The 13,206-nt window shown below is 33.8% G+C and overlaps 1 protein-coding gene across 4 annotated transcripts in view; it reads left to right on the plus strand.

Annotated features, from left to right (window-relative positions):
- The window catches only part of NUP155 (nucleoporin 155), a 60,237-nt gene that overhangs the window by 15,564 nt on the left and 31,467 nt on the right, over positions 1 to 13,206 (plus strand). For all 4 annotated transcript variants that reach the window (XR_013764782.1, XM_079145737.1, XM_079145738.1 and 1 more), the window contains exons 10-18: positions 1,352 to 1,449; positions 1,907 to 2,059; positions 3,326 to 3,426; positions 5,295 to 5,465; positions 8,134 to 8,244; positions 9,567 to 9,661; positions 10,620 to 10,708; positions 11,155 to 11,217; positions 11,832 to 11,979. Coding sequence is in view for 3 of the 4 variants with exons in the window: in XM_079145737.1 (XP_079001863.1) it covers positions 1,352 to 1,449; positions 1,907 to 2,059; positions 3,326 to 3,426; positions 5,295 to 5,465; positions 8,134 to 8,244; positions 9,567 to 9,661; positions 10,620 to 10,708; positions 11,155 to 11,217; positions 11,832 to 11,979 (1,029 nt within the window). In the remaining variant the exon portion in view is untranslated. The remainder of the gene's footprint in view (positions 1 to 1,351; positions 1,450 to 1,906; positions 2,060 to 3,325; positions 3,427 to 5,294; positions 5,466 to 8,133; positions 8,245 to 9,566; positions 9,662 to 10,619; positions 10,709 to 11,154; positions 11,218 to 11,831; positions 11,980 to 13,206) is intronic.

A 13,206-nucleotide genomic window follows, 5' to 3' on the forward strand; every position in this document is an offset into this window, starting at 1 on the left:
TGTTTTTGTTGTTGCTGCTTTTCAGTGACAAAATTCTGACAAAAAAAAACCAGGGTTTCCTGTTTATTCCCCTACCCCTAATTTTCTTTGGAAATTTTTCCAAGTTCACAGAAAAATTAAAAGAAAAATGTGGTAAAAACTGATAAACCCACTGCCTTAAATTCACTAGTTGTTAACATTTTGCCTCATTTGTTCGCTCTTTATTAAGGAACCATTAGCAAGTACATTCGAGACATAATACCTTAACTTCCAGCTTCTATGTAGGCCTCATATTTAACCATCAGTACAATTACCACACCTAAGAAAATTAACAGTAATTTTGTAATACTTGCAATTATAACTATAATCATATGGTTTATATTAAAATTTCCCCAAACCCCCAAAATCTTCTGTAGCTGTTTTTCTTTTTAAATTCTGCAACTGGAATTTATGAATTGCATAGGTCATTCGTGTTTTTAATATAGAGCACCCCCCTTTTGTCTTTCATAAATGTTGACATTTGGGAGGGAGAGACAGGAATTCTTTATGGCATATGCCAATTTCTGATTTTCTTTTTTCCCTACAGTAGATTAGATTTTCAGTAATAATTTTTTAGACAATTATTACATAGGTGATATGAACTTACAGATTTCTTCATTACATCTGGGCATGGTGGCACGTACCTGTAATCCCAGTGATCCAATAAGTGAAAGCAGGAAGATTTCAAGTTTAAGGCCAGCCTGGCCAATTTAGACCCTGTCTAAAAATTTGGAAAAAAAAGAAAGAAAGAAAGAAAACAGAACCAGGGACATAACTCAGTGGTAGAGCTTCCTTTGGTTCCAAAAAAAAAAACCACAAATCTCTTCATTACAAAAATTCATTTTTCCCTTTTACTTTAGTGGTAATCATCACAATGGTAATTTGTTGCTCTGAGAACCTTCGTTCCCCACAAACCTTTTACCCAGTGGTGTTATCCTGTTTTGTTTTGTTTTTTTTTTTAACATTAAAATAATATTTTTTTAATTTTTGATTTTACAGACTGCATTTTGATTCATTGTACACAAACAGGATACAACTTTTCATTTCTGTGGTTGTACACAATGTAGATTCACACCATTCATGTAATTAACCATGTATATAAGGATGTCTGTCTCAGTCCTTTTTTTTTTTTTTTTTTTTAATCTTTGAAAAGAGAGTTAGTCTTAACAGTATTAACTTAAATATTGCATGGTTGAGTTTTTGCTGCTGTTGTATTTTCTAAGAGGTTAATTTATGTTAGTTTAGCATATTTAGACACGTGAATATAATGATGGGAAATATATCTTATAAATTAAACACAGTTTTGAAATACACTTTTTTTTTTTTCTTTTAGGACCATTGATCGTTCTGTTTTTAAGCCAATTGTTCAGATAGCAGTGATTGAAAATTCTGAATCATTGGACTGTCAGTTATTGGCCGTCACACATGCAGGTAGGTTTTTAAATTTCTGTATCTGCTATTGCTATTAGTTTGATAATTTTTAGATTTGGAAATTTATGATTAGAAATGTTTTTAAGTCATATTAATAATTCATAAAATTAAGAATTTTTTTAAAATGGAAGTTTTTTCTGATTCTGTCTCTTCATTTTATAGAAGTATAACCAGATCTGAAAAGGTTAAGTGGCTAACACTTGGTGATAGCCTAAAGTGGAACACAGTCTCCCTGGGCTTGTTCTTTCAACCGAAATGTGTTGATTCATTTGTCAATTCTGAGTGACAGTTTCTTAGAAATCTGTTTCAACTGGTAGGCCAAGTAATAATTTAAGTTCAATGAGGAAAGTGATTTGTGGTTTTACCAGTTCTGTTTCTATGTGGAATTGCTTTAATACACATGTACTTTAGGTCCTGTTATTTTCTGTTACTGATGCATATTTTACCCCATCATTAGGTATCAGGTTATATTTCAGCACTTGTCCATTTAGACAGCCATTAGCACGGCCTAACACACTGACTCTGGTTCACGTTCGCTTACCTCCTGGATTCTCAGCATCTTCAACAGTGGAAAAGCCTTCAAAAGTACATAAAGCTCTTTATAGTAAAGGTAAGCTCTGAAATACTATCAGATTTAAGATGGAGTTCTTAAAACTGTTAAAATTATATGGCATTTTGAGGCATTTGAAAATAACATTAATACAGTTTTCAGTGAAATTTGGAATGTTTTAGGTTTTTTCTAGGTGTCATTCTTGCAACTTTTGATTTTTTTTTCTTAAGATTGTTTTGACTTTTCTCAATTTCTTGTATTTTCATATGAATTTTAGGATCACTTTGTCAATTTCTGTATTTCAGGCAGGTGGAATTTTGATAGTTTAATTTACAGATCAGTTTAGAACATGTTGCATCTTTTTTTTTTTTTAATTAGGTATTGATGGGCACCATACTTCTTATTTATTAATTTTTTATGTGGTGTTGAGGATGGAAGCCAGTGCCTCACATGTGCTAGGCAAGCACTCTACCACTGAGCTACAACCCCAGCCTTATATGCTTTACCTCTCCAGTTATATGTTTTACAAATGAATTGTGACTTCTTGCCTAAAACCATTCAGTGGACTCAAGACTGACAGCACGAAAATCAGTGTAAAGGGAACTAATTAGCAGGAAAATCTGAAATTGAGCATAGGAGAATATATTTTAAAATCAAACTGTAATATTAACTAGCTTTGCTGGGATGCTGCTTTTAGAGTATATTTATCTCTGACATTGCACTAGCACATTCATCGCTTTTATTCATGGTATGTTTGAATTCACCAATACATAAATTATTTCATTTTGTGTTAGATACCATTGATTGTAGGCACATTTTTTATGTCGTAATAAGTTTTTATAAAGTTAATTAAATTGACAAAAGCACCAATTGCAAACTGTATTTTACTTCAGAGATGTTAAAACATGAAAAAAAGTAAATTTTTACCTGAACGAAATACAGCGTAAGCTTGAGATTACTTAACAGTTCTACCCTGCTTTTCTTATTTTATTTTTTCATGGTTCTGGGAATTGAACCCAGGGGTACTCTACCACTGAGCTACAAACCCAACCCTTTTTATTTTTTATTTTGCGGCAGGATCTCACTAAGGTGTTAAGGCTGACCTTGAACTTGTAATCCTTCTTCCTCAGCCTTCCAAGTCACTGGGATTATAGGCATGTGTCACTCCACCCACTCTACCTGCTTTCAAGGAATTTTTTTTTGCTTATTTTGTAACTTGTTTGCTTAAAAAGATCAATATATATTAAAGTTACTGATTGTTGTTATTAAGTTATTGTTGGGTGCATTTTATTTGATATGAAAAAATTTTGTATATTAAACTTGTAGGTATCCTATTGATGGCAGCCTCAGAAAATGAGGATAATGACGTTTTATGGTGCATCAATCATGATACGTTTCCTTTCCAAAAGCCAATGATGGAAACCCAGGTAAGGTATCCACAGAATTCTAAAGAAACTATATTTGGGTGTGTATACATATATGCATTTAAAGTTAAGAATAATATGTTAAGGAACTTCATCTTCTAATTTTTTTTTTTTTTTGCTTCTGGTAATATTAATGATTAGAAATCATATTGAAAAGAAATGTACCTAAAAATAAATGATTGTATCTCTTCTGAAATTATCCTTGTCCCATTTAAATATGTTGTGTTTTTAGTTATTTAACTATGAGGACGTCCATTAGAGTTATGACTTAGAGTTTTATCTTGGAAGTTTTGCTCAAATTTTTATATTATAAACTAAAAAATTTTTTTTAAAATTATAGAAACTCAAATGCCAAATTAGACCCCACAAGAGAGAATTAACATTTTTCTTATTTTATTACCTCTGTTTTCTTCATATACAAAGTATACCAACGTATAGCTGTGTCTTAAATACATATACAACCACATTTTCCATGAAGTTGATGTAGTCATCCTGGGTGATGGGCCTACTGGTCCTACCGGGGCCATCCATCCTAGTCTCTTGTCCCTAATGAGCTGAGGTGTACCATCTCTTCCCCTTCTTGTGGTGTCCTCTGCCCAGCCCTATTTGTCCTAGTTATCTCTGCAAAGCCCTCTGACCAGCCCTGTTGATCAAACCAGATTAAAAACCCCATTGGGGTGCTGGGGTTTAGCTCAGTGGTAGAGCACTTGCCCAGCATGCACAAGACACTGGTTTCTATCACCAGCACCGCAAAAAGTAAAAATTAAAAAAAAAATTAAAAACCTACTGGGGTGTAATAGTTCACTTTTAAGGCCATCTCTTTATAGACTTTTCAGTTCTAGCTGTCACTAGCTATGTCCTGGTGATTCTCAAATGTGATCCTTTTAATTTGGGAGAAGTGGGAAATTATATGTAAGTGGGAGAAGGAAATACCCAACTCCCAAGAACGGGAGCATGGTTTGAATCAGTTCTACCAAGTTTTTGACCTGGTTCTACTGTGGCTTACTGTAGAGTACCACTGGATTCAATCTTCAGTACCAAAAAAAAAAAAAAAAAAAAAGGGAGAGATTGGGAAAACAAGGGATTTTATATTGGCTGAGCATTGGATTATATTAGAGAATTTTTAACAAACTTAAATGTTATAATGGCATCATAGTTATGTAAGAAAATATCCTTATTTTGGGGAGGTGTATGAAAAATATTTAGGGGTGACATGATGTCTATAACTTTCCAATGGTTCAATAAAGAAAAAGATGCAGAAGAGAAAAAGCAGATATGGCAAAATGGTAATAATTGTTGGAACTTCGTACTGAGCACATAGGCGTTCCCTTTATTTCCAACATTTTTGGATGCTTGAAATTTATTATAAACATTTGAGAAGATTACAACAGTTTTAACATCATGTACAACCATAGAAATGGAAAGTTGTACCCCATTTGTGTACAGTGAATCAAAATGCAGTCTGTAAAAATCAAGGATTTTTAAATAAAAAATAAAATACCTTAGAAAGCAACAAATAGAACTTCAGAAGAGAACAGAATCCACATGTCAACAAAAACTAAGCACTGAATCTACTAGTGTAGATTATCTATCCAGAAGATTTGGTAAAAGATAATCATTCTTTGGTTTTGAGAGAATTATAATTCTAGAAAATAGAATTTACAGTTCATTTTCAGAAAACTTTGCATTTGTCCTTTATTATGAAAAGATAATTTGTATAAAAGATTGTTGATTAAAAGAATAGGAGAATAAAGAGTTAAATGCATACTTTTGAGGACATTTCATAGAGATTAAGTATACATTTTATTTTCAGAAGCTTTTGCTTTGTATAACTTCAGTATGATTGTAAAAAGTGTATTTGTTTTATATAGATGACAACCCGCGTTGATGGTCATTCATGGGCTCTTTCTGCAATAGATGAATTGAAAGTAGATAAAATAATTACACCTTTAAATAAGGATCATATTCCCATAACTGACTCTCCAGTTGTTGTACAGCAACACATGTTACCTCCAAAGAAATTTGTTCTCCTCTCAGCACAGGTATGCACATATTCTCTTGTGGTAGAGGCAAAAAGAGAAATAATATTTAATGTTTTTGTCAAATATTCTGAAGTAGTCACTTAGTGGAGTCATTGTCTTAAACCCTTTGGAGTGGTTATTCTTATATTTTAAAGAATGTTTGTAAATACCAAATATGCCACAAAAAGAACTAACTCTTTTAGTAGTTACACTTCTAAAGTATCCCTTCTTTAACTGGTGTTCAGCAATGTAAAATGTACCATAAGCTAAGTTTTATTTCCTTTTTTTGTTTTTGTTTTCCAGGTATTGAACTCAGGGGCACTCAACCACTGAGCCACATCCCTGTCCCTATTTTGTATTTTATTTAGAGACAGGATCTCACTTGAGTTGCTTAGTGCCTTACTGTTGCTGAGGTTAGCTTTGAACTCACAATCCTACCTCAGCCTCCCGAGCTGCTGGGATTACAGGTGTGCACCACTGGGCCCGGCTTATTTCTTTTTTTCACATTTTTTATTGGTACATTATAGTTGTATATAATGGTGGGATTGTTACATATTCATACATGCACACAATATAACAATATAATTTGGCCAGTATTATTCAAGCTAAGTTTTATTTTGAAAAACAACCAAGAAATATTTCTTATAGTTCTCACTCAATTAAAAAATATTTCTTAATATTTTAACTTTTTAATTAATTCATTGAGAATTCAAGTGGTATAGCATAGAAAATATATACAATAAACTCCCCCCTCCTAGTCCAGAGCCCTTCCCTTTAGACATCTTTGTTGTCAGTATCTTAAGTATACTTCCGGGAATATATTTTGAATATACAAACAATGCAAATGTATTTCTAAACACTTGGTAACATATAATATATACACTGTTCTGTGACTTGCTTTTTATATTTCAAAAATACATCATGGAGATCTTTCCGTATATTTAACACTATTTATATATTTATACATATAAAATACTGTTTTATATTTGAAAGTTATTTGTGTGGATATTCCAATCCCTATTAATGGATTATCTTTTGCCCTTAAAAGTAATGCTACAGGGGCTGAAATTGTGGCTCAGTGGTAGAGTACTTGCTTAGCATGCATGAGGTACTGGGTTTGATCCTCAGCACCCCATACAAAACTAAAGTCATTTTTTTTAAAACATTTTTTTGTTGTAGACGGACACAGTGCCTTTATTTATTTTTATTTTTTTTATGTGGTGCTGAGAATCAAATGCCAGTGCCTCACACATGCTAGGCAAGTGCTTTACCACTGAGCCACAACCTCAGCCCTAAATAAAGTTATTAAAAAAAAACAAAAGTAATGCTAGTCTTGTGTGCATAAGTCATTTTGTATATGTGTGAGTAAAGCTGTAGGATTGTATCTTCTTGGTCAAAGAGGATGTGTATTTATAATTTCAATAATTACCAGGTTTCCCTGTGTACATTTGCTAATGATATTTGTGAATGCCTATTTCCCATCCCCACCCCCATAATATTACACTCTCTTATTAAAAATGAATTTGGGTTGGGGTTGTGGCTTAGTGGTAGAGCGCTTGCCTAGCACTAAGGAGGCACTAGGTTTGATCCTCAGCATCACATAAAAATTCTTAAGTAAAATAAAGGTATTGTGTTGATATATACAACTAAAAAATAAATTTAAAAAAGTGAGATTTACTGTCTTTTTATAATTCTTTGAACACTCTGTTTCTACTATATACAGTAGTACCCTGATCTAATTTTCACTTTCTAAGGTTTCAGTTGCCCCTTTAGGCAAATGGAACTTGAAAATAAGTAGAAAATTCCAGAAATAATTCACAAATTTTAAATTGCATGTTCAGAATAGCAGGATGAAATTTTGTGCCTTCTGGCTTCAATCCACTTGGGATATGAATTTTTCCTGTAACCAGTTTATCCACGCTGTATGTACTACCTTCCTGTTAGTCACTCAGTAGCTATCTTTGTTAATATATCAAATGTTATGGTTTCATAGTGCTTGTTTTGGTACAATTCATAGTTTTAGGCATCCACTAGGGGGGATCTTAGAATGTATCTAGTGAGGATAAGGGGGGACAATTATACTTCTATTGAGTTGCCCTTTGGAACTGTAAAAGAGAGTATTGAAATTTATGAATCAGGGATGTTTTTGTGATTTTAGCCTCATATTTTTCCTGATTTGTCATTTGGCTTTGTTTATTAAGATTATTAAGTGGTCTTTAGGAATTTATGTCATATTTTGCTTCCTTACTCTGAGATATATAAGAGAATTCACCTGTAGTTGCTTCCGATTTTCTTCTAGTGTTAGTATGGTTTTATTTTATCCTTTAAATCTTTTATATGTTTGGAATTTATCCCAGTAAAAAGTATGAGTATGGATCCAGCTTCATTTTTATTCAAATGGGTATCCATAGTGCTAACATAATTAATGAATAATCTGTCTTTAATCCTCTGGTTTGAGGGGCAGCATGAGTAGGGCAGTATATTTTTCTCTAATTTTTCTCTGTAGATATATAGATCTCATGTAGGTTGGGAGTTGAAATGTGGACAGTCTTTTTGACCAGTTTATTTTGTATTCTTGAAGTTATTTTGTTGTTGTTTGATTTATTTGATTTAATAAGGTACATTGTCAGTTGCTACCAGCCAAGTTTGTTAAATCTGTTATTCATATTCTTTCTTTTTAATTTCTTAGGGTAGTCTTATGTTTCATAAACTTAGACCTGTAGATCAACTGAGGCACTTACTCGTGAGCAACGTGGGTGGAGATGGAGAAGAGATTGAAAGATTCTTTAAGTTGCATCAGGTAATTATTGATATACTTTTTTAAGGTTGATGATATTTTAAACAGTGAAATAATGGAGTACTAGTCACATTTTGACATAAAATGGAACTAAAATGTAATAAACAGATAGTCTTCTTTACCTGAGTCACTATATGAATATTGACTTTTGAAAGTAGAATAAGATTTCTTTCAGATTTTTATTCTCTGATTTAGATAAATTCTTATTAAAGTATACTCTTAAAAAGTCTGATACTCAGGTTAGACAATAAATTAATTTTTTTTTTTTTTTTTTTTTGCTATGCTGGGGATTCACCTAGGGCCTTGTGTTTGCTCAGCAAGCACTCTACCCACTGAGCTACATCCCCAGTCCTAAATTAATCTTTATGAGAAGCCTGAGACATTACATTTATGGCCTGGTATATTCTTGTATGCACATGTGCTCACTCTTAATGATCTGAGGAAGAAATTTGAGGGGATAATGTGGGGGCATTAGTATTTCAAAGCTACACCTAGAATTGATGAGGTTAAAACTGGTAGTGCTTAGCTTAAAATCAAGAACAGATCAAAATTAAGTGTATATCTGGGCGCAGTGGTGCCCACCTGTAATCCCAGTGACTTTGGAGGCTGACAGGAGGCTCACAAGTTTAAGGCTAGCCATAGCAACTTAGCAAGGGCTTCAGCAATTTAGTCAGACCCTGACACAAATGAAAAGGGTTAGGGATATATGTCAGTGGTAAAGTACCCCTGGGTTAAATCCCTTGTATCAAAAAAAGAAAATTAAATGTATAGATCCTGCATACAAACCAACTATTAAAAATCTTAGTTCCACCACTGGGTAAGTTACTTTAATTCTCTAGGGTTCAATTTTTTTTAAAATGTAAAATATGCATTATTATCAATATGTGGTATAAGGGATAACATATGCCAGACTCTTAAAATAGTGCCTGGCACATGATGCATGCACAATAAATGTTAGCTCTTAGCTGGGTGCCATGGCACATACCTATAATCCCAGTGACTCAGGAGACTGAGGCAGAAAAATCACAAGTTCAAGGCCAGTCTTGGCAATTTAGCAAGACCCTGTCGCAAAATAGAAACTGAAAAAGGCCTGAAGATGTGACTGTTAGTGCTCTTCTGGGTTTAATCCTCAGTACTAAAATGAAAACAATAGAAAATAAAAGAGTAGTGTTTGCTTCTCTTTTACTACCAGCTAATTTCATTCAGTTAGCCATTATTTATAGACCACCTGCTTTGTGCTAAGGACAGATTTAAACAAAATTTCTTTTAGAATGTTTACATTTAATATACACATATATATTTATGTTTTTTGTTTTTTTCTACAGGAAGACCAGGCTTGTGCAACTTGCCTTATCCTAGCTTGCTCTACCGCTGCCTGTGACAGAGAAGTATCTGCTTGGGCAACGCGGGCTTTCTTCAGGTATGTCAGGTTTTTTTCTACCGGGCCACTCTTTTAAATGGTTGCTTTGCTAGTGTGATAGTTTAAGGCCTCTCCAAACAGCTGAATAACCACATAGGGAAATTACTAAAATTCATTTGCAAAAGGTACAATTCTGGAAAGCTTATGATGCTGATGAAATAGATTTGCCTAATTTATGAATTTTGTTTTCTAACATTTTCTGTCTAGTCTGTTCACACTTCGGTCTCATTTACTTTCTCACCTTTTTTTACTTCCTCAGACACTACCAGTTCTGCTGTCTGTGTGCTATTGTTTCTGAGGGATTCTGAATCACATTAAGGAAACTTGGTTTCAAAGAGATTGTATTAGCCAGATGTGGTGTCATTCACCTGTTATCCCAGTGACTTGAGAATCTAAGGCAGGAGGTGCAAGTTTGATACCAGCCTCCGCAACTTAGCAAGGCCCTAAGCCATCAAGCAAGACCCTCAAAAAAATAAAAATGAGTAGGATGAAACTCAGTGGTAAAGTACCCCTGGGTTCAATTCTACAGTACCCTGCAAATAAAGGAGATTTTATTATTAACTTTTGAAGTACTGGGGATTAAACCCAGGGCCTCATATATGCTAGGCAAGTGCTCTATTGCTGAGCTATACTCCATACTCCAGCCCTCAAAGAGATTTAAAAAAAAAAAAAAAAATTAGCCAGAATCTGTTAGGAAAATAACAGTACCATTTCCTCACTAAATAAACTGTGTGTTGCCAATGATATTTTAGAAGTTATCGGAGTCCCTGGTAACAGTTTTAAGTCAACCTTTACTAAGTAAGTACTTGTTATGTATCCTAGGAATATATTTCACTGTCAGCATCATACATTAAGTCTTTAGCATTTATTTGGAAGCTAAACGGGAATAGGAACAATTCGAGCTTTTAAGATAGATAACTTTACTGAATAAATTCAGCCTCTGTTGTCATACAAATAGGTACGGTGGTGAAGCACAGATGAGATTTCCAGCTACTCTTCCCACTCCGAGTAATGTTGGTCCCATCTTGGGATCTCCTGTTTATGCTAGTGAGTATTAAACATTGAAGTGAAACTTTATAATAGTATGAATTTTAGAAACTGTGATATTTTAATCAGTAAAGCTTTACATCTTGTTTTATTGCTACCGTATTATTAATGGATAAGTCTATAGTTTGTGACATGTAAAGTGATGATATTACTATGAATTCTTATTTTATGAAGCAAAAGAAGATATAACCAATAGTATTTACAGATCTCATTTGGTATTTATTGAATGGAAAAGAAATGAATGATTCAATAACAAGAACTTCATATTATCAGTGTTTTCCAAAGTAGGGATTTTAAGAATTTACTAGAATGAAATGAGTAACTTTCAAATATCTCATGGGTGGTTCTGTTCTTCATTCACACTTAACAAATAGCTTCTGTACCTCATTTTGATTAGATTCAAATGATTGGCATGTTATTTTATAACTATTTGTATTCTTTTTTAGGTTCTCCTGTTCCCAGTGGTAGTCCATATCCAAATCCATCCTTTTTGGGAACACCATCTCAAGGTACCACTTTTCTTTGTTTTGGATCACTATTGCTCTTCTTTTTTTTTTTTTTTTTGTGGTGCTGGGGATTGAACCCAGGGCCTCGTGCTTGCAAGGCAAGCACTCTACCGACTGAGCTATCTCCCCAGCCCTGCTCTTCTTTTTGAAGAGCTAACATGGTTTTAATTTTTAGTGTGAAAAAGATTAACTTGCCCTGTTCTCTTGGGAAAAAAATGTCATTTAATAGATGTCATTTTATTGCTTGACATCTAAACAAGTACTGGCATTTGGCCATGAATGACTTTATTTAGGAGCTCCTCAAATATTGTGCCTAGATATCCCCTTATTGGATTTTAGGATTTAAGTGGGCCCTGAAATTAGTGTAAATAGTTTTGTTTCATTTGTAGTATTAGGAGCTATGATAGCAAGTTTTCTTGCCTTTTCATTCTGCATTTTCAACACTTGTAAGTCTTAACTGGGAGAATCCATCCAAATCTGTCACTCTTCTTGGCAAGAAAAAGTATCTATTTATTCAATTATTTTTATAAGTATTCCTCTCTTTGTGTCTAGAAACAAAAAACCTGAGTTATTGAGAATTCTGAATATTTAAAAGATTTGTTTTTATTCATTTATAGGTATACAGCCTCCTGCTATGTCAACTCCTGTGTGTTCCATGGGAAACCCAGCAGCTCAGGCCACAAGTATGAGTTGTATGACTGGCCCAGAGATTGTATACTCTGGAAAACACAATGGTATTTGCATTTATTTTTCTCGGATAATGGGGTAAGTTTTCAAGGAATTCTTAACTATTGCTCATTTGTCCTTTTGTTTTTTTCATCATGATATAAGGAATTGAATGCAGGGGCATTCTACTACTGTCTTTTTGAGACAGTACCTTGCTAAGTTGAAGTTGCCAAAGCTGGCCTTGAACTTGCAGTCTTCCTATTGCAGCCTCCAGTGTTACTGGGGTATTTTTCCTATTTTGAATAGTGAAATATTTTTAACTAAATTTGGGACATCATTTATTCCTATTAAATTTTACTTCTAACTCATTTATCCATTGATAAAATTAGTGTCTAAGCCTTTTTATTATATGTCTGTTAAGTACTATGTTTTTATTTGTGTGTGCTTAGCATCAGAATATATACATATTAATAATATACATTACAAACCACCCCATAATTCAGTGAGAAGTGTCTAGATGTCAGCTGGGTAGTTCTGGATTTGTTTGGCTCACACATGCACAGGCATTCAGCTGTGAGAATTTTTTTATCTTGGAAAGACTCTCAAACATTTAGGGGCATGACCAGAATGTCCTCAGTTGAGATAGCGTGGTTGTTCTCCACATGGTCTCTCATCCTTCAAGAGGCCATTCACTTGTTGGTGGCAGGGTCCTTGAGAAAGAGTAGAAAATTGTCAAGCCTCCCGATGCCTAGGCTCAGAACCAGCCCATCATTCACTTTTCTGCCTCATTCCCTGGGCCAGAGGGCCAGATCTAGCAAATCCAGGTAGAGAAGTTGGGAAATAGACTACAGCTCCTCAAAAGAGAGGTATTAAAGTCATACTCTGTATGGAATAGGAATAGGGTAAGAATTTCCACTATTTTTGCAATCAATCTACCATTATCATCTAATTAGCTATCAAATCTAGTACATATTTTTCATAGATTTGAAATATATGCTTTCATTCATATCATTTGCTTAAAAATGTGAAAACAGTATAGAATTCCTTTATAATTTTTTTAAAATATAAATTCCCTGTTTACAATTAATTACCCAGAGCCTTTTGATTATTCTTCAGAAGAATTTCATTATCTGAAATAATGGGTAAATTTGGTTTTGAAAATTTCCCATTTTCCATTTTTTTAGCTCACTTAGTAAATGTTAAATACTGTTTTAAAAACTGAATAAAGCGGGCTGGGGAGATAGCTCAGTCGGTAGAGTGCTTGCCTTGCAAGCACAAAGCCCTGGGTTCGATCCCCAGCACCGCAAAAAAAAAAAAAAAAAACTG

This window comes from Sciurus vulgaris (genome assembly GCF_902686455.1).
Source record: "Sciurus vulgaris genome assembly, chromosome: 6".
Classification (NCBI taxonomy): Eukaryota; Metazoa; Chordata; class Mammalia; order Rodentia; family Sciuridae; genus Sciurus; species Sciurus vulgaris.